The sequence below is a fragment of the Rhodnius prolixus genome, unplaced genomic scaffold (genome assembly GCF_049639745.1).
Source record: "Rhodnius prolixus isolate KJV_2025 unplaced genomic scaffold, Rpr scaffold_8, whole genome shotgun sequence".
Taxonomy (NCBI): domain Eukaryota; kingdom Metazoa; phylum Arthropoda; class Insecta; order Hemiptera; family Reduviidae; genus Rhodnius; species Rhodnius prolixus.
Window position 1 is genome coordinate 31,160,701 of NW_027411593.1, and position 27,121 is coordinate 31,187,821.

Genomic DNA, 27,121 nt, shown 5'->3' on the forward strand with positions numbered 1-27,121 from the left:
ATTTTGGTCTGAGGATATGGTAGATAAATATAAATCAAATTTGGATTCTTTTCTATGTAGTGTTTGTACTTTTCCGACTGAGGTTCAAGATTGGCTAGACACTCTTACGAATGTTATTAAAAGTTCTTGTCCCACTTCTAAAACTTTCAATTTCTTTAGAATAATTAAAAAGAAACACTGGTTTGATGGGGTCTGCCTTCGTGCTAGAAGTAAATCTTTTAATTTACTAAAACTTTTTCGTGCTACTAATTCATCATTTGTTAGAAATGCTTATCTAGTGTCTAATATGGAGTATAAATCAGTTTGTTTGAACAAAAATTAAGTGTATTACAATTCCCTTGTAGATTCTTGTAGATCAGTGAGGGGTTCTAAGGAACTGTGGCAAATTTTTGTTTTGCAAAAAAAAAAATTTGTATGTGGGAATAATATCTTAATGTCCGACTGGGTCTCTCACTTTGATAAACTTCTTAATCTGTTTCAGTTGTACTAGTTCATTATGCTGAGCCTTTTATCACTAATTCTTTTATTGATTCTCCTTTCACAATGGGCGAATTAAAGACAGTGGTAGCGAATTTAAAAAACAGAAAAGCTCCTGGTTTTGATCGAATCGCCTCAGAATTCTATAAAAATGCCCCTGATGTATTGTTTGAGAGACTATTGTCTTTTTTTAATTAAGTATATTGAGGTGTATTATAATGTCAGAGACATCAATATTTATATATATTTTGAGAAGGTATATAAAAAAATATATGAAAACTTGCCAGACTTTCTCTGTTAGCTCGGCCCTTTAAAAACTTCACATGAACTTACTCCTTCAGTGTAGCAGAAGCTTTGGAAATGTAGCTAATAAATTCGGCGCCACACCAATGATCTTCTGCAATGATGAATGAAAATTTTCAACTGTTTGAATTTAAAGAAAACGTGCTTTTAGATTGTCTTGTAAGATGATGGGAAAGCAACCATCCCAGCGAAAGGCGGGCCAATTCAATGATCTTCTAGTCTTCCAAATTGGGAATTGGGGCTTACAATTGGCCGCCCTATCCCATCCATTGCAACGAATCCTCATACAAAGAAACTTCAAAGATCTCGAAAGAAGAGAGGCCAAGGTTTAGAATGGAGCCTTTTCTCCTACTACGCTGAGGCACCGAGAGAAACTTCCTGTGAATTTAATGCCCAATTTTTTGATTTTGAAGTTAATGATTAATCTTTTTACACTTGTAGAAATATCCAAAATTGAGAAAGTTTTGAAAAAAGAGAATTACAATGATCCATTTCATTTATTTTCAATTGAAATCCAAGTATATTTTCAATAAGTACATTTTGTGCAGACTAGTAAGTTTTCTGAAGGTAATTGCAATAGCAAACATAATTAGAAAAAAGTTTTCTTTAAAATTAAAATAGTGAATTTAGGGAATAATAAATACTATTTTGGAGGATGTGCTGACTAAGATTTGGGAACGTTAGCAGGAAATAAATGCCATGAGTAAAGATAATAGCTTCGATATCTTACAACAAAAATAAAAAATGCTCTAGCCTAACTTTAAATATGGTCCGTTCGCCCGCATGCTTAGTGTGCAACTTTATAACAAAATTTCTCAGTGCCTGGTGAGGATTTCCTTCACTTAATAACTATGAGGGCAGGGTGCATGTCTATATGTTCAGTTCCCGAATGAGCTGTATGAACATATAATATGTCCAAAGAAGACCCAAATTAATTACTACATATTTGAAAATTTCTTGAGAAAGGAAAGAAATAGGCCAAAAGGTTTTATTAATTAAAAGTCTTAATGTGAAAAGAAATTAAGAATATTTGAAAAGATACCGAGAAGAATTATCGGACCTATCAAGGAAGGGAGACACAAGGAACAAGGAACTCCTCGAGTTATTTAAAGAAGTGCTGGTGGAAGAGTGGATCAAAGTAAATAGATTAAGACGGATGGGCCATTTAATTAGGATGCAGGACAATGCTACCGCTGAGAATGTATAAGCCTGTTTGAACCTGTCGTCAAGGATGGCCGAGAAGCAGATTAGGATAGACTAGGAAGGCAAAGGAGCAGGACAGGGAAGGCTGGAGGAAGTTCTTGATGGAGACCAGGGCGCGGTAAGGCGTGTAGCACCGGATGTGTACGTGTGTATTCAGAAATCTCAATGGCATGGAAGTTTACAAGAGAAAGTCAATGTGATGAATCAAGCTCTGATGCTGGATGAGAATCTGGACAGAAATAAGTTGATTAAATCAACGTTAACTCATTTCTTTACATATAGCTATAGTTTCAACAAAATTTAGGCCATTTTCAGAGAATTTTCGTTTTGAGTTACTTCACCAAATTTTATTTCTACCTAAAGTTATGACAATTTTTTTCTAATATACATTTATCTACCAATGAGAAATCTTAAATCCTAAGAACAGAATTCTTCTCTGCTTATTAATTTAAAAACTGTTACTCTTAATTTAAAACTGTCCACAAACTCTTTGGAAATCGTTTGTACGAGAAATTGTATACATGTAAGTTTTATCTTCTCTGAAATACATGATGCTGTTTGTTATCCACAAAGTGACTTTACTAACCTGAAAAATTTATTATTTCTTTTAATTAAATCATATGTAAAAACTAAGTGAGTTCTCACACTAACTTTCTTTGGCCCAGCTTTATTTTGAGCTCATATTTTACTCTTTTACATGATTTCCAGTTAAAATTATTCTCAAAGTTCTAATCAATACATTCACTTTAGACTCAGAATTTTCCACCAATTAATTAATAAGGACCCGATATTTTCCGAACACTCCAGAGGAAAGCATAAACAATCCTCTTATCCAGAAGTACCCTTATCTAATTTTCCAAGATAATTATTTCAAATAAATTGTTTTGATAGGTCAGCTAAGCATCAGTACTAAAACGCTAGCAACATCAAATTTAAAGAAATCGATTGGAGCAGTTTCAGAGAAGATGTAAAAAACTTGAAAAATCCACTTAAAGTGAAAGATTTATTTCGTGATGAAAGATTTTCTTTGAAAACAGAATTTTGATTAATGTAATTTTAATTTAATTCCTCTTAATATTATAAACAAATTAGGACCTTCATTCTAATGAAATAGCACACTAGAGGAAAGCGTGAACACTTCATCTTCCAGAAGTACCCTTCTTAGAACTTCTCTGCAACACAAATGATTTATAGATATGATCTTATAAAATATATAGTATAAGAAAATCAGCCAATCAGCAAAAACCGATGTTTTTTAAAAAAATAAATGTAAATTTTTTGCATAATTTCATTACTTAATCTAATCTGTAGCAGAGAGAAGGTATCGTTATCCTTAGATTTTCGATTTTTAGTTTTCACACATAAGGATGTGTGAAACAAGGACTGACGTCCCCTGAGTGTATTTCAGAAATGTACAATATTTTTCCACTAACTTAGTAGAATAAAATTGTTTATCTATCAACAGATAACAATGTTAAAAGAACATCTTTGGGGTATTTTTTAAAGGAAATATTGTGAAACTTTTAAATAAAATGTATTTGCTATTGATAATTCGGTTAATTATTGAATTGATTATATTCATATAATATTTGAATATATAAACCTCATACATTGCGCAATACTGAGGTGCAACAATTACTATTGCACATTTAGAAAAACGTATTGATTTTGCAATTATATATAGAAAATTAGTGTACAATATTTTCATGTTCGAGTGTAGTTCGCGTGCATTGTTTAGTAGTTATCGTGCCACTGTATACTATTCCGTCTAAAACTGCATTATTCAAGGATGCATAGCAATCTTAACCGAGTTTTGATTACACCATTAAATCTGTGATGCATTCATGCAAAGTTATACTTTTGTTTTATTATGGCTAGTATTTACTGTTCCTTATTTTCATTTTAAAATTGGTTGGCTAAAAAGAAAAATTGGTTATATTTAATAACACGATAAAACGCCATTTAAATTAAACCTTTTTCTAATTGGGTCAATTTTATTTTGATGTACAATGAATCCTGATACCCACTAGACTAGATCTTCGCTGGTGACTTCAAATATATTTGGTCAAGACCCTTCCTTAAAATAATATTTGTAATAGTGATAAAATAACTTAGAAACAAAATTTGCAGTAAAGAAAACTTTCGTATGTGTAACGACACGGACATTTATTTTTTTTTTTAAAGTCATGAATGTTACATAAAACCAGTAGATCTAATGTTCAAGGGAAGTAACTGTTTACTCCATGTAGAAGATCTCTTGGGAGGTCCATCAGCCATGCTGTGAGAACATGCATTCGGCCCAGTTGCTGGCGGGATGCCTACCTTCCTTTTGCCAGCCCTGCAGCTCTTTATAGCTGGAGAGTTAAGTTACTCAACATCAGCAGCGTACGTCATACAATTTTGTCCCATTAGCCTCCACTGGTTAAGGTATCCTCCAAGCGGTCCCGCCAGTTCTTAGATAAAATTAGTCACCAGATACAATTAACATTTATTAGTGAACATTAAAAAGGAAAGTACGGCTAATCCTGAAACTGTAGTTGATGATGGTAATAAAATAATAAAAACAATGGTAGCGTTTTCTGTGTTTTTATTTTTTTTTTTTTTATTTTATCCATAAATTAGCAATATAATATTATATTAAATAGCGATTTAACGCAGTTTGTTTTTTCTTCTTCTGAAAGGTAACTTATCACCCATATTCCTGCAGAGATAGACTACATATTGAGGGTTACAGACAATTTTATTTCAAAAATAAAAATTAATTGAGAAGAATTTTAAATAAATCGTCAAGCAAACAATCGATCTTTATTGTTTAAATATTTATATAAATAGTAGATGTTCGTTCTCTGTTGAGACAAATAAGATGTTTTCAATGGCATAGCACCTTAACATTAATTAAATAATATAGATTTTTTTCAAATATAATTATCAAATACTTATCCTTAATTAATAAGTATAATTAATCTAAAAATTAGATTAAAAAGATCATGGTCCTTTTAGGTAATTTTATATTGTCACGCATTTTTAAGTCATAAATTGGTGCTTGTCAGTAAATATAATAGCGATGTTAAATACTTCAGGACTACTTATCAGTCATAATCAATTTGTTTTTAAATGACTTAATGTATGCATCAACACCATCCTTATGCTAAAATAACTAAAAACAAAATTTAATTTATTCGTATATTTAAATTAAACTAATACTTAAATATTTTTTAAATTTAAAATTTAGAATTTAGCCTAAAATTTAATTAAATCAGTGTACTTTATTTAAATGAGAAGTAAGGTCGGTATGTATAATTAAAATAAGTACATTATTGCATATATAAATTTTACAATAACAATTTGTGTTAGTTTTTTGCTACAATATCAAAACACTCAATCCTTTATTAATTATTTTTATTTAATAATTTTCTAAATTAAAAGAAAACTGACCTCTCTCATTTTGGAATTTTTTTAGCGCTGTTAAATTCTGGGGACGGTCAACCAAAATTCAAAAGGCAGTCTCTTTTAACTTAATGTTCTCAACAAATTATTATTAATAATATTTATGAAATTTTAAATATTTAAAACACAAATAAATAAGACAGAATAATAATATTTCATTTATTGTAAATTTCATCAAATTAACAATAGATTAGTTAGCAGAAAAATAAAATAATGAAAACATAGGAACGGAGTAGATGCAATAAAAGAGCCAAAATATGCCGACAAAAACTTAATAGTCCCCGAAGTATTTTTTTTTTTAACGGAAGGCCTAAAAGAATTTTTTTTTAAAAATAATGAATAAATAAAAAAAATCTTTTAGCAGTAAATAAGAGCGATGTTGCTTGGCGATATTTACCATAGTTAACCGACTATAAGCTTTAATAGCCAGCCAACTCGGCAAATGTAGAGTCCATTTCGTCGGCAAGTGATTTGTAGCGATCTTTGTTGAGGCCGAGTTCGTCTGCAAAAAAAAAAAACAAATACAATATTTTTAATAATTCTAGTAAAATGTTTCATTTTTGAAAGTACAAGATGGAGTTTCATTATTATAAAAATTTATTTTTAAAATACAAATACACATTGAGGAATTATTAGTTTCAGATCATGCTTGGAAGGGATCATTTTGACCTGGAAGTGTCTGTTGGAAATGCAATCACTTTCAACGGTAATAAAGAGAATTATTATAGTATTTTTCTATTGGCTATACATCCACCTTACGATCATAATTTATTTTTAAACTTGAATGATCAGTTTTCAAATCAAGCACTTAAAAAAAATGATTTACTCTTCATAATACGGTGAGCAAGTAACGAATAAAATACTTTTGTTCAAACGATGTTTTTATTCGAATTAGATTTTAGTTTTCATTGCAGGGACAGTGCTTGAAAACAGAGCCCACTTAGCATGGCATTATTTAGCAAGGAGGTGAAAAAGTTCAACAGGTATCCTACACAAGGGTAACGCTCCTAGAGTAGTTTAGTCCAACTTCTTAATATCATTTCTTTTCCAAGATTGCCTTAATTTTATTAATTGTTTATTTTAAATAGAACTTTTTAAAGGTTTGACTCTTTTCAGGATGTTTTATGTAAACTAGTGCTATCTAGTCGTCAATGCATTTTTTGAAAATGAAAATTAAGGGAATTATAAAAGCAAACCTAATTTACCTTTATCGCAAATTCTACAGCTTTTAGTAATTCAGATAAATATAAGCCTATATTGCATCTCTAATTATCTCACTGGCGGAGGTTCTTCCATCTCATACACAAATCATTTTAAAGCAATTAAAATGATCTATCTCCTTAAACATCTCTGATCTAAATAATTTATGCAACTATGTGGGTGAAAGGAGCCACTATTCAACAAAGTGTTAAATGTTCAGCAATAGCTTTCCAGCATGCCAACAGCTCTGTTATGTAGTAAACTTTCAAGGCGAGTACCAAAGTGACCATGACTTTTCTACAAAATAAGGCTGCAAAACGTCTTCATTAATTATAGTTAAAAAATCCCACCCTAACTAAGAATATTTACATAGTTAAATGAGTTATGTCGCGAACAAGATAAGACATGCAACAACATACAACTTCATAAACGACAACAGGGAAACGTCAACTCGATATTTGTTTTTTTTTTCTTCAACGAAATTTGATTTTTTTTTAAATACCTTAAAAAGAAAAAAGTTTAGCAGCAAGGTAAATCTGGTTTAGCTGCTTTATCTGCTGTAGTATAAAAAATCATTTCTAAAAAACATTAGTGGATATTTTGATCTGTAATAATAATATGGCGGCTAATAGACATTTTGCTTATTAATAAATTAAAAGCCAGTTAATTCAGCAAATGTGGCATCCAAATCTTCTACAATAAGTTTACTTTTCTCCTTTTCATTCAATAGTACGTCTGGAAAAATAGAAGCAAGTTTCATAATATTGTTAGTTGCAGTAACTTTTTAATTTTTTTTTAATGGTTATTGTAATAATTATTAAGTTAATAAGCTTGTATACATTAGTTAAGCGAAACCAAGCAATTATTTTAGCATAAATAATTATATTCTGTTTATTAAGAAGATAAATATTTTTTAAATAATCTAAATTCATACCTTCCAGCCTGTCGACTTCTTTCTGCAACTTTTTGACTGTCTTTTCAGCAAACTCAGCGCGAGCCTCAGCCTGATTATTTAAATGGTAAATGTAATTAAAGTTTTTATCGTTTAATACCAAAATTATAGAAAAAAATATTTTACAAATATTTTTACCTCTTTTAGTTTGACAGTCAGTTGCTTAATTTGGCGCTTGTATTCCTCTACTCTTTGATTCGCCTAAAACATGGTCGTTATCAAAATATGATTATTTAGTTTTAAGTAGATGTTCAAATTAAGTTATGTGCGCTTAATCAGTTTGGTTTATCGTTTATTCATGCTATCACCTACTGGGTGGCGAGGAAAACTGAGGAACAAGTTTTGAGAAGAGTTTATGTAAAAAGAGAATCATTAAAAAACATTAAAGTGCAGCCCACTTTGTTATTATTAGAAGACATTGCTATTACACAGAGGAATAGGACGGCTTTCTGGTAAAGAACATTAAGAGGACAGGAATATAAAGTTCTTGGTTTTGTTTCATCTTTTTGAGGAATTTAAAAAATTACTAAGAAGTTGTTTGGAAAGATCTAAAATGGCCTCAGAAGAGAATACTTTTTATGAAAAAAAAAAAAAAATATCCTTTTAAAAGAAATGAAAAATTACACCAATGGAAGTCTCCATAGACTTTAATGAAATGGAATGTGGTTAAAAACCGAAAAAATAAGCGTACTAAGACATCTAAAAATATTATTTGAACTATATTGTATTTGTTGTCAAAAAGTAAAGGATTTAATTACTGTTCATTATTTTTGGTGTTTGTTTGCTTCTACAGAGCTGGGAATAATTTTACTGGTACGAATTCTTGATTCGAGAAATATTCATTGACCTGTTTCAGATGTTGGTTATTATTAAAATATTTGAATAAATCATGTAATGTAATCTATCATATTTTCTACCAGGACGACAGCTCCTCTAGCGACGTTATTAACTAAAAAAAGAAGTCAAATAGTAAACCCAAATTTAAATATTTAGCCACTGACTTCCTCAGTTATACTTTCAGTTGTCATACATTGGCAATCAAAAATCAACTAATATTTTATTGGCAGAAAATATAATTGAAATAACAGCGAAAATTCATTACTGGATACTAAAACCCAATCCTAATAACAAAGTAAAATTCACATTAAAAGCAGTATCATTCGTGAGTTTTCCTTACTCAGGAAAATGGAGGGAGATTGTTACAAGGTCACGAAAAGTTTATACATTTCATTGGACAATGAATAATAATTTTTATTTGAAAGCTTTTGGCTTTAATGAAATGGAATGTGGTTAAAAACTGAAAATAAATTATTTGAACTAATTGTATTTGTTGTCAAAAAGTAAAGGATTTAATTACTGTTCATTATTTTTGGTGACTGATTAACTATTTCAATAGGATGAAATACTAAATGCCAATTTCAGTCATAATATTTATTTATTGTGCCGAGCTTTCGACCTATGGACTAGTTCATCTTCAAGACTTATTGTCTATTTGATATTTTTACATGGTTATTTTTAAGTTCGTGTATGAGATAAGACAGACGAAAAAGATTTCAGTTCCAAAGAATTATGCAAATGATAGCTCAGAGTAAAGTGCAGATATTTCTTTAAAAGTGAAACTTAGAAATAGAAATTAAAGGCAAACCTTTTCTTCCGATACTTCCAGGGATTTTAAGCTGTTACCGACGACTTTCAGCTCTTCCTCCAGCTCCATGATTTTCCTGTAATTGGGAAAAAAAAAAAATGCAATTATAAATTATACCCGAAGTTTTATGTATAACCTTTTAAAAAATCAATATATTATGTGGACCAAAAGACTTACGAATCTCCAGATTTCACACGATCTTCCGCCACTTCTAATTCATCTTCAACGAAGGCCAGTTTCCTAGCAACCTGGATAATTACAATACATTATTAGCAGGTTGTGTAAAAGAATTTAACTTTTATCATTTGCCTATAATTTCAATTTTTAACTAGAAATTTGTAAAAGATTCAAAATTAAGAAGTTGTGTATTAATATTATTTGGTATATTCAGCTGGGAGGATATCGTGACATACTAGGAGGATTATAATTGTCACCCTTTGTTGTTAAAATTGCCAAAATTTCGAGAACATCTGAAGTATAACCTTTACACGTTTATTATTATTATTAATTTAAAGCACGTCATTTGAGAGCATAGATCGAGAGCACTACCTGTCTCTGGACAATGTTCCCTCGCAACTGCCCAACACCGAAGCTCGTAAGAAAGACCGGCACTGGATTCGAACCCAGGATATCTCGAGACGGAAGTAGGCTTCCCGTTAAAGTATAAAACTATATAATTTATATTTTTTTTCGATTTTTTTTAATGAAATGTGGTCTTAAGAATTACATTAAGAAAACGTTGTGCAACGGATCTTCATTTTATTTTTTAGTGCTGTGCAGGATTGTATAGTTTACCTCATCAGATTTTCCATCAGCATCTTCAGCAAGGAGTCGAGCCTCTTTAAGTTGGTTGGTCAGCTGGTCCATTCTCTCTTCATCTTGCTGGCTCCTGTTTTCCAATACTTTGCACATACTGCAATCATAACATTAATCATTATAATAGTAATCAGCAATCCTAACTAAAGACACAATAAAAGGTGTTTTTTTTTTTACATTTTGCAAACATTTAAGATGGTTTTTAAAAGCACCATAAAGTAACAATTAATGTTTTAAGTTTTCAAAAAACCGATTTTTGTGAACTTTTAAAAAGTGATTTCCTGTCATAAGCTCAGTAATTAATATTTTATCATCTGATTCACATTTGACGAAGATATGATCGCTTCGTATTAAAATTGGAGTTTTTGGTAGTTACATAGCCTGCTAATTTAGTACTTCTGCTTCTAGTCAGGCTGTCCGGTGCTCTCAAATCCGTACAGGACTTATTTTAATATTTCTTTCCGAAAATGGAATTTCAAAACGGCTATAAATTTCTTTGACAAAAATAACATTCTATAAGTCGCACTTTTAGCTGACGGATTTTGACTGTAACCAGATCAGATGAAAACTTTCAAATGAAAAATATTAAGTTTAAGCTACCGACCGCTCTTCGTTTTTGAGATTTACATTTTAATACATATAATAAACCTATACTAGACCAATCATTGAGCTTAAGAGGACATAAGACACATACATTCTTGGACTGGGCGTATACTAATTTCAAGATCTGATCAAATAAACTCCACCTTCTATTACAGCAATTAGAATTAATGACAATTTATTTTGCGAACATTTTGATAGGACTTTGCTGAAAGCCACGTCCAAGGTCCATCCGTATCACGTAGAAACTGAGTACTATTGTGCATCATACATATTCAGTACGCTTATAAATGTAAACCTAAAGTATAAAATCTAATGTCAACTTTCTTAAAGCCTTTTTTAGTTTAACTTTTGTTAATTTTGTTACGTTAATTAGTGTAAAGCCCTTTGAGTAGAATAAATTCACTATAATTTCAACTTGATTTGAAGTTTTTATTTGTTTCTGGAATTCAGTAATTCATTAGCAAACTACAGTGAACACTTTTCAAAAAAACACAAAGCTATTCTATATTTAAACATTATATTTATAACATTTACAGCTGCACTTACTGAGGCCACATTCTACGCTACTTGTTATTTACAAAAATGTTATTTGATGCGAAGTTAACTGATTCTTGTGTTTATTTTACTAATAAAAAGGGATCTATGATCACACTTTTTATTGGATAGCTTAAAATAACTCATTCCTTTTAAAACATAAAAAATATAATAAAAAGTTTTATGACGCTTTCTTGTCTAATTTAGTGATATTTAAGTCCCTAGTAGCACTAAACATCTTGTCCAGTTTTATTTTTATCATTTTTAAACGACTTTTTTTTATGTTTCTGGTTTTCAAGAAAATAAAATGAACCTGTTAAAACAAATAAAACTGCTCATTTATTTTTAAAATAAGTAAATAAATTTCAGGAATAGTAAATATTTTTGTAATGTCGAATGTATTTCATGTAGCATGATACGGAAGTATGTATAAAAAAAACTGTGTATTGCTCATCAGTTCGGAAAATTAAGCTTTATATCCAGATACTGATTAGGTTTGCATAAGATAAAGCAATAAAATTTAATAACATCGCTCTACTTTCTATATATATCTCATTTTCAGACAGGGAATCATTTCCAACTTAAGATTAACAATGTTAATTCGTCTTAAATTCTAATCTAGTCTGTGCTAATGAATTCCTGGAGCCTTCAAACGAGTTGTTCCAAAATTTAAACAATTTAAAACAGCTCAAATTCAGTACCTTATTAAAGTAAACTTTCACATTTGGGCATTAAATGTTATAGTGAATTTATTCAGTTCAAATAGCTTTATACCCAAAATAGAAACAACAATAAAAGTTTAAAGAATAAACAATATGGCTACAATAAAATTTGCTACCATTCTCTGATATTTTTATTGCGAGTAAGAGATGTTACACAGTCTTATTAAGTTGTCAAAATTTAGTTACACGATAAATTGAGCCTAGAAACTGAAATAGTGATTTATTGAAAATATCTTAACCAAATTTCATGAAAACCCTTACACTTTCTACATTATATAATACAATCTTACAGCTTGCAGAGGTAGTTGATATATGTACATAAGTAGCAACCAGTATGTCGCTAAACCTAAAGCACACTTACATTATATACTTAATAAAAAAAAATTAAACCTGACACCAAGAAGCTTACAATTGTATTTTTTTTTTTAATGTTTTTATGGTGCGAGGTTTTTATAACCTAACTTGTAAGAACACAATACAGCTTAGCTAAAAATGAAAAATTACTGGTTAATAAAGACTTCATATTACGAATGAGTAATCAAAAAATATTAATCTTTTGGTATGAAATGAATATAATTACTAGCACTTAATTTTTTAACAAATAAATTATTTTATTTTTTCATTATTTTGTTTATTTAACTACGGTGTAACTATCCAGTAAATTCAAGAAAACTTTGAAAAAGAGAACTTGTGTTATTTCTTGGTATTTAGGAAGAAAAATCCAGGACAGGCTAATAGAGTAAGGGAATATGGAAGCCAGGTCGAGAGCCCTGGTAACTAGATTCTCTCTTCATCCAACATCCGCTCTTTACTTTCACTCTCCCCAGGAACTGTAACGGCACTTGTAACTAAGTTTTAACTCTCAGAAAAGTAAAGGGGACAACGCCAGTTCTTAAATTTTTTTTTATTTTTATTTTAATCCTAATTGACGGAGACATCCATGAATTACTAGGCTCTCAACAAGATGTCTTGAAAGAACTAAATTCAATATTACATTTACCCTTTGTTTTCTTCTAATTTAATTTGAAATTATGTTAAAGCAATTTTAGCATCTTAAGAAAAATTCAAATGAACACGTGAAATTTTCACATTTTGAGTAAAGAATTCAACTTGAGTGCAAAAAACAAATCCTCAATATTGGATGAAATGGAAAATATTACCTTGTTTGATAGAAAAATTGTTGTGTTCTTGCACTCGGTATTTAATATACTGATGAACTTGGTACATAGCACATACTGAATTTGGCACATTGCACAATTCAAACTTGTTAAACAGCGCATGTTAAAAAAACTCAATGTTGTCCGACAGAGATTGTTACACAAAGCTGTGAATTTAATGTCTCTTTCACTTCTACAATATTAACTGACGTGTCTTAAATTTAGAATAATAATTCAAGGCAATTAAACCATCTAATTACTAAAAAAACAAAAAAAGCTCTGCCACCTTCGGAAGAGTTTTCTCGTTTGAGAAAACACTATTCATTACCAACGGAGCCACTAGGGAATAAAATAAATCAAAGAATTCGAACCCAGGTACTCCGCGGTCAGACTATAATGAATAAGATAAGAATTATTATAAGTGAGGTCCTTCAATCGTAATGCGCCGCGAGCCTCAGGCTTAAGACTCATTCTATCCACCTCGTCTTAGCAATGCTTTTAAGCACCAAGCTCTTCATATAACAATTAATGGATGATTTTCAATAGAGGCGTCTTCTTTTTAAGAATGAAATTCTTTGTTTTTAAAATAAAAATTGCTCTACAATAATATAAAAAATAAACAAACCGTGAAGCTTCATCAGCTGCATGAGAGGCTTCAGCTAGCTTCATTGCAGCAGTACCAGATCTTTCTTCTGATCTTTCCAAATCTTCTTCAACCATCTGGACTTTTCTGTTGAGTGCTGCTACCTCACTTTCAGCCTAAAATAGAGTTTACATTTCCAATTCTCATTAAATTATCTAAATTGCATAAACTATTCTAAATGTGGTTGGCATTAGGTAAACACCTCACTTAAGTTATATTTTTTATCATCATCAGCGAGATGAATAGACACACAGATTTTCTTTGTGAATTTGATAAAATATTTTCTGGCAATATAACAAATAATTTCTGGCAATGAAAGTTTTTTTCTAATAAAATTCTTGTGCCAAAAAAAAATTTAAAAAAATCTTATGTATCACACTACATTAAAAAAAAAAAGAAAAAGAAAAAGAAAAAAAAACCTTAAAATTTTTAAACAAAAATACTACCTAGGTTTAAATAAATATACTTATAATTTTAAGAAATAGAAAACTAATTTTTTGAACAAGATATTTAAGATATTATTTGTTATGAAAAAATAATGCAACTTACATTAGTTAGGGCCTTTTCTTTCTCTTCCAAGTCCTTGCTAGCTTGTTCTAAATCTTTTTTGGTGCGATCTAATTCAGACTCTACTTGAGAAAGTTTCTTTTTCAAGTCCATTACATCTTCAAGGACCTAAAACAATGCATTCATTGTAAAGTGAGTAAAAATAATTCTGACTAGAATTTTAAGTAATTCAATTTGAGATAATAAGAGATTCACTAATAACTTGTTGGAATTTAATCTAAATTAAAAAGATTTTGTGTTGAAATAATTGAAAGCCTTTTCCGTTTTTATAATTAAGAAATTACTTAACTAAACCAAGATTTTAGGAAGACAGTAGGAAGGGCAATTAAAAACCCTAAATGAAATATTTAAAATGAACAGATTAAAAAACACTAAAAGATTAATTCTTGAAACATACGAGTATAACTTCACGTGGATTCAAGAGATAACTTTAATTAATAATAAAATCTTGAAAGGGAAAAGTCCTGACAGACATTCTTCTGAAGAATATAATGTCAAATCCCCATAATATTGTCACAGTTCTCAACGCAGTGTTGCTGATATTCTTGCGAATAGCTGAAATTTACCATGGAATGATAAAAGATTGCCCAAAACAATGGAGTACAGGGAGAATTGTTATTGTCTACCAGAAGAAGCTTTTATCTACAACTTTGTTTTCCCAATAACGAAATTTCATTTACTCCCTTACTTAGATAAGTCTACTCGAAATATGTCCAAATAAGAGGTCTTATTCTTGAACGTGGTGCTGTGCTTTTCTTCTGGTTTCTTAAGGAAGGTTTCTATTTACTATCCACGTTTACGCCTCATGTAAAAAATACTGTGTAGATGAAGGATATATCGCTGATTTTATCTCTTTTAGCACGGCTGTTTTTATACTCATGATACGTTTCGGATTTTCATCCATCATTAGCGTTGATTAATTAGTGTGGGGCAGAGAATTTGTATTCAACTAAGTTTCCGTCTTACAATACACTTGTTAGTTGGATATTGGATACATATTTGAATGTTAATGTTGGCAATAACGTGCTTACGCCATCGAATTCCAATTTAAACTGATATAAGTTTAGGTAAATTCGCCTACATCACTTAATAAGTGTTTCAAAATAGTGTGAAGGTAGATGACTTGAAGGGCTATCTATTTTCCAATTTGAACTCCCAAAAGTATTTTAGTAAGATGATTAAATTTTCCTGGTTGAAGCTCTGTTAAACTTAGCACACAAATAAGGTGTTGAGTAACTACTTAGCAACAAATAAAAAAATAAGGACTTCGATAAAATAAGGACTTCTATTAGTCGAGCAGAATTTTGTAATTTTTTTTTTTTTTTTTACTTAAGTCTTACTGGTCAAAAATGAAGTTTTGTTGCCTTTATCAAAGTTATTAATCAGAAAGTTTTTGCACAAAAAAAAATTATTTATTTTTGTTTCATAAATATATCTAAATTGCCCTCGCTATTTTTAATTAAAAGGGGTTATAAAACATTTTGTTAATTAAAGAAGCTTACATATCAAGGCCAGCATTAGAACAATCTTGGCACAGAAAGACACGGCCATATGCCAATATATATTTTTCTGTCTAACGTTTCTGGTAATGATTTAATTTGTGATTGTCCCGGTATTTTGAAAAATAGCTCAAATAGTATTTTAAAAATGAAAAAGTTGAACACAAAATAATTTATTATTAATGAACAATGAACATGTACAAATGATTTTGAATATAAATAATCAAACTTATTCATCAAAAGTACTATTTCGATTCCTCTGTTAGAAATACGTCAATTGACCCGTTTGCTCTAAATAGTTAACGCGTGATATAATCACGGAGTTCTGAGCATGAAGCTCGAAGCGTAAAACATTCAGGACGAACTTCTACGTAGATTGCGGTTATTCAGCAATGACCATATGTCTCTTCCTATTCCTTACTTCTTAGAATTTCTTAGGGGTTCCCATTAGTACCAATTCTACTTAACATATTTAAAAGAATGTACCGATTTTTGAAAATTTAAGAGTAATTTTCTCTACAACTTACAATAGATTCGTCACCAAGTTGGTGCTTTAAGAACTACTGTGTGAGTGTATGAACCTATCCAACTGCAATGAATTTTCATTCCTTTAGCAGCGCAGTCCAACTGTACATTTAAAATACATTTTGCCAGCTACAGTGCGCTGTCCATCCTACTTCGATGGTTAGACTGCTGTTTCACAGATCTCTTAAGAAAACATTACCCTATCAGATCTCTAGATGTAACTCCTCAGTCTGCCAGAAGAGATACTATTTTCTATTTTTCTCAAGAAGGCAATCTATTTCTCCTTTCGCCAAACCAATTAAAAAAACCTCATCGTCTTTTACGAGAAATTATTCTCCTCTAAATTTAAAATATTGCAAGAGTAATTATGTGTCCCAAACCCGTTTTTTAGGATGATGCGGACATCTATTCAAACTGACTTAATTGAATATTCCAGAATTTGTACATAAAATTAGCTCTAGCAAATTATTTGTTTTAATAAACTTTTTTCTATATTTCTGTAGATAGATAAATTACATAAAGTTAATGTGGGATAGCTCACTATTTTAAAACTTCTGATGCGAATCATTGATCAGGTTTTTGTAAAAAAAAAAAAAAAAAAGAAAGTAAATTGTAATGTACGTAAAAGCAGCAGACCATGAAAAAATAAAATTATTATTTAATTATTAAAATAAAAGGGCTTCTTGTATTTTTAGAAAAATTACTGAAATCCTCTACCTTATCAGCTCGCATGTTGGCATCCTTAGCTTGCCCTTCACAGGTATCGGCCTTGTCCATCGCCGTATCCTTCTCCATCTTCATCGCCTGCATCTTCTTCTTGATCGCGTCCATCTTGAGATTCTGGGTTAGTTAGAACACCACACCAAAGAAAAAACAAACGAAGATACCTGTAAAAAATAATAAAAAATGTTTTAAATGCTTCAAACACCAAATAGTGGTACTAATGTCTTGTTTTTATCATTTATTTTGAAAAAAGTTTTAATAACAAAAGCTGAAACCTCATCATTTTAGCGGCAAACCTTAGTTCAAGAAGTATTCTGATTAAAAAAAGAGTACAGATCAAACTTATAAAACATTTAATTTTGACTATAAATTAACTGTTTTTATTAAATTTCTTCAAGACCACAACACAGACCTGAAAACGTCAAAAACCGAGTTATTTCATTCTGATTTCATGCTTACTCTGACGAAACTGAAAAATTGCTTAATTTTCAAAAAACAATGCTTTTCCCGGATTTGCCACCGCGGGACCTCCATTTGACTGTACTCTGTAAGTGTTGGCTAACCAATCAGTAACCTCTATGTAACCTAACTTCTGAGTTTATCAGCGAAGTCAGACCTGGTCAATAAAGTGACTTACTTTATTTGCCTACAAATTTTAATAATTTTGTTTTAGATAAGACGAATGTACATTCAATTATCATTTTTTAAGTGGTATCATAAAATAGTACTCTACTTATGCATAAAAATGCGGTGGCGACAATTTCAACATACTGTTCGGCGGGGACTAAAGTAATAAGGAATCGTTAGGTGTTAGTGGGTGAAACGTGAGAATGAAGGGCGAAATCAGAAAGCACCGAATCTAATCGTAGGGCCTAATGTTTTCGCTAAGAGAAAATTCCGTGAAAGGCAAGTTATATAAACTCATTGAGAGAACGCTGCTGAATTATAGCGGCCATCTCTGCAATTGATGGGAAAGTGGCCTCTAAGTACAAGAAATGAAGTTAAATCTAGATTTTTGAAGACTTCAAAGAAGAATCATAGTTTGGAGGAAACTGAACAAGAATATCAGTATACTCTCTAAGAGCAGTTTCAGTGCCTATACAGCAGGAAATTGAGAATGTAGATGTAAGTAAATAAGTAACACAAAATAAAGAATATTAAACTGCAGACGGATAAATAGTAATTTTTAATTAGACGCAGTCTGATTCGTTAAACCATTTCCTTTCTTGACCATTTATTTATGTTTTTGGGAATCCGTTGGTTTTTTGGGGCTTTGAAAAGCCCTTAAAGTTGCCGCCTCTAAATCATGATTTATTAACTAATTTTGCCAGATCACCATTGAATGATGTTTGCATGATGGATCTGATCATAAATTTAATTCTACATTGCTAAAACAATTTATTCCTAGTTACACTCCTTTCGAGTTTTAGCTAACAAGTTATGAATTAAAGTAAGTGAATAAAGTTTGAGATTTCCCCAGTTGGGTTACTTTACAGCCAACGAAGATTTAGAAGGTTAGGATTTCAGATGGTCTATCAACCTAATATGCAAAAAAATAGAGAAATTTCCTTATTTATAAATAAGCACAAGTAACTTTTTCCTTTACCATTTCCAATGAAAATAATAAAAAAAACTAACAGTAGTAATGCACGAATTAGTTTAAGTAAAATCAGTTTTTATGATAAAATAATAGTATTGCATATATTGAAAATTCTTCAAATCCTATAGGGAAAAACAAATAATGAATGCTGTTTTTCCTATTTAACGATAGCTAACAGTCCAATCGCGATTATTAGTGACCCTGAGAGGGAAAAAAAGAACGGATTCACTCGCGATCCGTCTACCCCATTGACATAAAGATCGTAAAAAGTTTCTAGCAAAATATTTCGTGTAAGTTTGCTTAAGATTAAAACTAAAGACTTCGGACACCACCTATCATCCAGTAGGTGGTACAAAATTGTGACCTGCGTCTTCGCATTAGTATTAAGGAAAATCCAAAGAGTCTAGGAACGGCACAACCCGAAATTGTTGGAATACAAAAGGCTGTACAAAAGATCTGAAGAGGCTTTCAAGATGGAATCACACGTTCCGAATTTGCAGTGAATTTTTAAGGCAAAATCTGCGTATTCCGTGGTGGTCTTAGGATTTGCTAAAATTATGTAAGAATCGCGGATTTTGAAGGAAAAGAGAGAGGTAGTTTAAAAGTGTAAGTAATACATTCATTTATTTGCAATAACCTATTAACTTTTCTTTTTTTTTTATTGAAGATACTGATGTTTGTTTTTCGAATGAAGAGTGACGATGAATTCCGAATGACTAACAACCAATTGTGGAATGAGCGTTGGAAAAGAAAGTAGCAGTCAAATACGAGTACATAAGAATGGAGCAGAATTAGTGTTGTCTCAAGCGGCAGCCACAGAAAACCGGCATGCTGTTGCCAATGGGCGGAGGTGATAATTTGCTACCGGTTACCATCAGTGACTGGACCATTCAGAATTTGTGGAATGAAATGTTGAGTAGCAACCTGCTATAAGGAGATTCCTCAATAAATGTAAGTAAATGAAGAGAAGTCTATAACTTTTTCTTATCTTAGTCAGTTCACAAAACAAAATGAAAGTGATTTCTCCTCTCTGCACTTATTAGAGTCTACAGCTAGATATTTTAGTACATTTTCTGCAAGTTTAAAATAGTATTTTTCTTCTGAAATTTCTCCTTTCTTTTACAGCCATTTCTTGGATAGTCTTGGTTGAATTAGAAAATTCCTAAAAAAATATTTACTACTTTGAAATGTTGTTCTCCGAATTTGAATGTTCTTCCTAAGAATTGAAACTCATCAATGTTGAAAAAACCATTTCTGAACTTAAAACTGTTCTTATTATACTTTCCTTGTTAAAGCAGAACATTCCATGGTTCAATATTATGTTTAGCTTAATTAAATCCATGACGTTAAAACAGTCTTCTCTCTGTCATACAGGTGAACCTTGAAATTTCTTTCTAAAAATAACTTTTAATTTAAAAATTCTTCAAATAACAAATTAATTATGTTGTTAATTTTGGAACAAGTGGCAGTTATAACATAAAAATAGATAATATTTTCTTAATTTTCAACATTGAATGAAGTTCTACTTCGTTGGACTTCTTTTTCATTGCGCTTGTTATTATTAGATTACTAGCTTTTTCTAAAACATATGATACTGTGTACCTGTATATTTTGCCAATTGTTCTGATTTAAATCAATTGCAACATGCAGTTTTTCAGAGTTGGATAATGAAACCGCATTTCTTTAATTTTTATTTGATTAATATATTATTTACTCGCCTGCAACAGTCTATCACTCTCCATATCCGCTGATACTTGGCTTCATTGGCCAAGAGTTTGTGCCCATCTTGAAATAGGCCTACAATTTTTCAAAACCAAATTTGAATTTATGAAATAGACTGATGTATGGAAACAAGTGTAGTCTTGGAGAATATCTTAACCATTTGGCGGATGATCTTATCAGTGTAGATGTAAGAAGGTGGAAGACTAAAGGATACTGTTAGAAGAAATGCAGGGTCTGGGATTCTATTTTAATCGCTGCAATCGTTTGCACTATAAAATAATAGTAATAAATGGTAAATCAACAGATTTTTTTATATTCTCATGCTTGCAGCCTCATCACGAATTTACAAACGATGGCCAGGAAAAACCATATATGTTAATGACCTTACTATTAATGGTATTTTGGAGAAGAAAAATTGTTAGGGTAGACATTAAGTAGCAACGAAATTTGATTGATTTAAGACTCTACAATCAATAAATTTGTTCAGTAAATCCTATCAAAACAAGATTAGACAGCTGTCGTATATAACATTAGCTAGTTTGAAACTGGTAATTGAATAATAGTTCTGGTTTAAATTCTCCCATTAAGTATGGTTGATGGCACAAAGAGCTTTATATCTTGTGGAATGAGTTGAAGACAACAATCACTGAGCCTACGTCAGAAAGGCATTTAGAAGGAATTTATAGATCTAAACCAAGTTCCTCTACTATTGGGTACCAGCAATTAATATTGTTTCCCATCATAGGAAAATAATTATATTTGTGAACTCCGACTTAATTAGAAATTTCATTATGCATTTTACTTTCTCTGTCTTCTGTTAATTCCATTTCGTCATTCTTTCCCTTCTTCAAGTTTTTTTCATTTTTAATTAAGTAAACGACTAAGCTGTAACTTTTTTTTATTTTACATTTCATTAATTTTTCCAGTTTTGCAAAAGCTTTAATTTGTTTTTTAGATATTCACTTTATCTAGCAAACTTTCGAAACTGTTCTTTTACTTTGCCTTCTATTTTGAAAAACTCATTAACAATTAGGAGGCAGCTCTCTTACTTAGCCATGTGCATAATTTTTTTAGAATTTACATTATTTAGATGTAAAATTATTGTTATTCACATAGATCATGTGGAAACCTAAAAATAATTTGAAAAATAAAATTGTTATTTAGTACCCAAAAATCTATGGTTTACATAAAATCAGCATCTTCGGATCTTTAAATTGGCCTCAGTGGGATACAAGGATAAAACGTTTATCAACATTTTATATATTTATTAAATCGTAGCGATCTGGTTTGTATTATTTTTAATATTTTGGGCGAATGATTTAGAAAAAAGGGTGCATAGGCATATACAAATAATTGGAGACAGACTCTAATGAGACCTCAGTTTGTTCTTTTTCAAGTGAAATATTCAGTTCAAATATCCATTCTCTACATTAGGGATTTTGCAAAGCCTTCAGGGACATCAGCATCTACTTAAAAAAAAAGTCTTTATACACCTAAAAGTCCTAACAAACAGATTTAATAGTTGATAAAGGAGTCTAAATCCTGGGATAAACAAATAGTACTTTTTGCTGCTATATGAAATGAGTTGATTGAAAGAAGATTTCGTTTAGAATTTCTAAGACTTAGGTTTAATTAGGAGATCTATTTAGTGTAAAAGAGACAAAGAAGATGGTCCTTAAAAGAAAAGTTTGAGTAAGTTGTTGAGAACATAACATAGACATTTTCTGTTTCAAGGAACTTTGTACAACTTTAGTTATGGAACATTCCAAAACATCAGACCTGAATTTAAACTTTATGTAACACTAATCGGTAAACAATTCTACGCTTGGTTAACTTGCACGGTAATAGTAAACTAAAGTGTACAAGCTTGTTTGTAGATTACTAGTGCTTAATATCTTTTTATTCACTTGCAATTGACACTGCTATAGAATATAAATTTTTCGGTTCCTGCTTTTTTTTACTTTACTTTATTCAGGTGCAAATTTGCCATGTTGGTGAACTTCTAATTGTTCGTCATCGAACAATGGCGAAATAAAGTTGAAACCAAACTTTACTTTGAACATACAATAAAATTACAAAGATTAATGTTGTGCCATTCTTTCAGAGATCACCTTTAAATCATGCATGATTTATTTTATGGTTGTAATTTTCAGTAGTTGAATTAATGATTAGTATTACGATATGAATGTACTGCAAAACTTTGTAGCTGTAAGTTTTTATGATGTTTTGTCATTTATTTTTTAGGATAAATTTATTACTTATTCGTTGTTTGTATTAAGAGAAATTGTTACTCTCAACTTCTCATGATAATTTATATTGTATGTATTTTCTTTTCTTTAAATAGGTTCCGTGGGGTTTGACCCCAGTGACCTATTGGATCTATTGTAGTACATATCGTCTCAGACCAGTCTGCTTCATTAGTCAGGAGTGACTCCTGATATTGAATACATTCGTTTTTCTTATCTTAGCCATAAGTCTTACTCACTGGTACAGAATATACAGTCTGCTTTCTATTCTTCCTGACAAATCGTGCACGTGCTAGGCTTGTTAGTACAGTGTGTAGTGCATAATGCTTCCGCAGTTTGTAATTTGAGACCCTTCAAATATTGGAATGATTCTTTAGTTTATTTAAACTTCTATTTCTTTATGAATCTCGAAAGCATTTTGCTACTTTTCAATGACATGTTGTGTATTATATTTTGTGCTTCACATCTCCAATTCTTTTAGTATTTTAAGATTACATTCTTGAAGGATCCTTTAAAGATAATATTCCTTCATTAAAGTATAGCATGTAAGAAGGCGTGATTTTTTTTTTCGGTCTGTTGTCATTGAACTTTATTCAACTGAACTTTATTCTAGCCCAAAATTTTTTTCGTACGATGGCACATCTCCATTTTTTTGTATTGTTGTTTGGCTTAATGACAGAATCTATTTAAATGCACTATGATCCTAATTAAACTAGTAAAATATGCTGCGTTTTTTGTCTGTAATTAAATTACCTATGTAATATTTCAAATCAGTTGCAGGTACATTAAATGAAAAGAATTATTCCAGTTGAGATGAACGATGTTACAAAGCAAAAATCTATAGTCAAGCTTCATGTGGAATTTAGACATTTTGGATTTGATGTCAACATCAAGTAGCCTAGTTTATCATTTGAAGGTACTTATAAAATTATCAAACAGTTAATTTATTAGCTAATAGTTGAATAATATGTATGCAATTTTTTAAATTAAAACTGTCCGGTAGGACAGTTGTATAAGGGTTCCAATTACATCTTTTGCAAAATTATTCTTAATGAAAACTTTTTTATGTTCATAAATTTAAACGTTAACGTTCGTCGATGATCTGTCAAATAGTATTCTTTCATATGGTTTTTTAATGAGGGCGAATTGTGTACATTTCGTCGTAATAGATAAACAGAAATGGCTGTTATAAACGTTTATGTTTAGGAAGGTTTTCTGCGAAGGAAATTCATTGCCATAGTTATTAAGGTTGAAGTCAAGTCAACTTTTTCATTTGCAACAGTGAATAAACGATGCGGCCGAAAATAAACTTAAAGTTATTTTGAATATGATCCAAGTGAAGGTCCAAAAACTACGATCCTAAGTGAAAATACTGAGAAACAGCTTGACGATCATCAATAAAACTGAATGAAATAGTAGATTAAATGTGCAAAGCTTTTTGCAAGATGGATGGCGCATTGCAATGCACAATGTTGACAAAATTCAGAAGGGGAAACCAATTTCACAACATTGTGTAGATCGTTTTAAAAATAATCAAAATGACTTTCAGCCCCGATCTGTTAAATATTGATGAGATAACAATCAAAGCATTGGGTTGGAGGTCAGTGGCTCTTTACCAAAAAGATGAAATCAATTTCATTTGCGCGAAGATTCAGAGAGTTCCTAATTTAGATGTAGAATCAATGAAAGCAGATCTCAACTTCATCGAGTGTTCAACTCGAAATGTAAAATATTAGAAACAAGGAATAAGCTATTTGAAACTCAAGGTTATAATATTAAAATCAATAATAAGCAATATTAAAATGTTTACAGTAACTACCTGACGCTCATATTTCGTAAGATTGGAGTTAGTTACTCTATTTTGTAAATAGTGCACAAATCATCGAATTTTCGGTAATCTTCTGAGTAATTATGGAAGAGTGATAACTTAACAAAAGACAGTGGATCTTAAAGAGACACTAAACAACACTGTCTTGTCAACTGTAAATCTTATGGTTCCCAGATGGTGGTTCACAGTTTTCATTCGTTATCTTGTTATCACATATTTCAAAGGGTTATCAATAATTGTTTATTATGGACGATTTTCTTTTCTAAACGTATTCAACAGTACTTTAGAAATCCAAATTGTTTAACATTAACTCAGAATTCTCCATAGCTTTTGTAAAATTGTTTTCGTGGTTCGTAGTAGTTTACATGTATTGTTTCAACCATCAATAAATCAACTGTAAAAATCACTAACTGCTCGAAAAGGATTCTTTGCTTTACTTTCGCCAATAGTTTTTTTAAAATTTTGTAATTAATAATTAGCTCCAATCATAATATATTTTAAACTAATTAAACGTTTGAGCTACAAATTATATTTTTGAATATTTTTTTTTAAATACAAAGATTGGAATTCTTTTGAGTAAGTAATTAATCAACACAGGTTCTATGAATTCATATTTTGAAAAAAAAAAAATGTATTGAACCAGTGCCATCTCAACTGAGCGTCTAAATATAGATTGAACCATTTATATATTGTCCCAAATAACATTTTTGTAATTGTGCTAGAAAGGACATTTAACTGAATCTCCTTTTATTCACTTTTGCTAAATTGTTTTAGAGAAAAAAAAGCTCCACTTCTGGCGAAATAAATTAATTCTTTGTTTTTGAGTAAAAGGATACCTGTTACAGAAGGTTATAAATCACCCTGAAGACTAAATTTTTATAAATATATATGTAAAAATTATATATAAATATATAGAGCCTAACTAGCTTTACTAGTTTGGCAAAGTACCCATTTAGTTTGGGAAGCTAATAAGATTTTAAGTTTTACACTTCTTCGTTTAATCCTTTACACTGAAACTGCTTGGAGTTCTTACTTTTTTAAAAGCCTTTAATTAGATTTTACAAAACTTGAAAACTATTTTAAGTAGAACAAGTCTATTATTTAATGTATTATGGAAAAGGTTCTCAGCATATGGAACTAAAGAATGCACTTTAATGTTGAAAGTTTTTAAGTTATTTCACACTAACATTTACATGTTAGGTTTCTTTTTGAGTAAAAATAGCTTACGAATACAATTTTTCTATTGAAAAAAAAGAGAGAGAAGCCTTTATGATGACGTCAAAGGCTAACCCCTCCATTTTTTCTAAAACTACTTATAAAGAAATAGTAGCAACTCTTTAAAAATGATAACTTTTTAATATTATAATTTTGCAAATTTCGCTACTTTTCGCATGAATCTTCTTTTGTTTTCCTCCAAAAAACGCTGAATTCTAAGACACTATGACCATCAAGGATTTCAAGCTTTACAATTTCATTGCAAAACGTTCAAATGTTATTAATACAAAACACAGCACACAGAGAAGGTTAATTTCTCAAAATTAATAGATTAAAAACTAAATCAGTCTTAAAAGGAAAATAAAAATATATATATATATATACCCAAATAGTAAATGAAATATAATCTGCTTCATAGATAAGTAGTGGGGGGGCGAGACGATTCCTATTCTTGTCTCTTTACAATTCTGGAGAGTGGACTATTTTGGAGTGAGCTCAACCTGACCCGGATGACATATCGTCTGCCTAGCACATACACTTTAGAATCTCGGCTCTATATCACTCATATAACTTTTTAATGTCCGTCACTAGCAATTCTAGTGAGAGATATAGGAAATGAGTGAGAGGCCTTCAAAGTTATTTATATGTCCAAGCGAAATAGGTCACCAGGCAGGGCTACCACACTTCTAAAGCAGTTCTTCACACTTTGAAAATTTGAATATTTTTTTATTTATTTGTTTAAAGAGGTGATTTAAGTTTAGGAAGGTACACACACAAATTAAAGATCTGTTTCCCTATTTTTGTATACTTTATTTTGTTTTTTCCAATGAAGGAATTATTTTTTACTATTACATTTTTGAATTTTGAAACATTATTTTTGGATTCCATTATGGGGAAGTTGATTTACTTGCAGAGAGCCCAAAGATTGGTAGGATACACACAGTGTTAGTTGTCACTTCAATAAAACAAATTAAAAAAAAAATCACACACTTTTCTTATTTATTTTATTAAATTCAATAAAGTTAGTTATTTAATTCTTTAATAAAAGATTATACAAGTGGGGGGCAAATAGATATATTCTGGGGGGCATTTACCTGTGGGAACCTCGCGCGGCCGGGGAGCTGACGGGACTGAGGGGTCGGCGGTGATGGGGGGCCGATCCCTGGACCGCTGTGGCCCCCACCACACAAACCAAACAAGAAAAAACTTAGCCTAAGAGTACTCCACACTACTAAGGGGAGGGGGGAAGAGCCCAAGGTCTTCCCCCCTAGGCCCTAGTAAACTGATCTACCCCGTTTTACTGTAGCAACACACTTTATATAGCACTGCGAAGGCACCAAGTGGAGGGGATCTTCAACTCCTGCCACAACTGCTTTTTTTAATCCTTTTTGAATCTAGTTTCTGTTTGTGTATGTGGGTGTGTGTGTGTAGATTGCCCCCCTCTAGTCGTTGAGAGAAGTATTGTGTGCTAGTCGGTCCATGGGGATCAGCCCC

General features: G+C 30.9%; 2 protein-coding genes across 4 annotated transcripts in view; one reads left to right on the forward strand and one right to left on the reverse strand.

Moving 5' to 3' along the window:
* Nucleotides 1-4,769: 4,769 nt before the first annotated feature.
* On the reverse strand, nucleotides 4,770-27,065 carry Tm2 (tropomyosin 2). Of its 2 annotated transcripts, XR_012456563.1 has the most exons (11): nucleotides 26,722-27,065; nucleotides 17,011-17,180; nucleotides 14,252-14,377; nucleotides 13,685-13,818; nucleotides 10,023-10,140; nucleotides 9,405-9,475; nucleotides 9,228-9,303; nucleotides 7,721-7,783; nucleotides 7,565-7,634; nucleotides 7,133-7,365; nucleotides 4,770-5,932 (listed from the first exon to the last, which is right to left on the reverse strand). XR_012456563.1 is itself a non-coding variant. In XM_074122314.1 (10 exons), exons 2-10 carry the CDS (start codon nucleotides 17,122-17,124, stop codon nucleotides 5,850-5,852), a joined length of 855 nt encoding a protein of 284 aa, XP_073978415.1. In that variant the 5' UTR covers nucleotides 17,125-17,180; nucleotides 26,722-26,878; the 3' UTR covers nucleotides 4,770-5,849. The 2 variants fall into 2 exon arrangements, 1 of the variants encoding a protein (XP_073978415.1); XM_074122314.1 differs by lacking the exon at nucleotides 7,133-7,365 and having other exon boundaries at nucleotides 26,722-26,878.
* The window catches only part of LOC141451161 (uncharacterized), a 36,022-nt gene continuing 26,524 nt past the window's right edge, over nucleotides 17,624-27,121 (forward strand). Inside the window, exons 1-3 of one of the 2 annotated variants that reach the window (XM_074122311.1) lie at nucleotides 17,624-19,222; nucleotides 19,311-19,567; nucleotides 23,359-23,500. The gene's annotated coding sequence lies outside the window, so the exon portion shown is untranslated. Of the gene's footprint in view, nucleotides 19,223-19,283; nucleotides 19,568-23,358; nucleotides 23,501-27,121 lie in introns of both variants that reach the window. The other variant, XM_074122310.1, reaches the window with a different exon arrangement.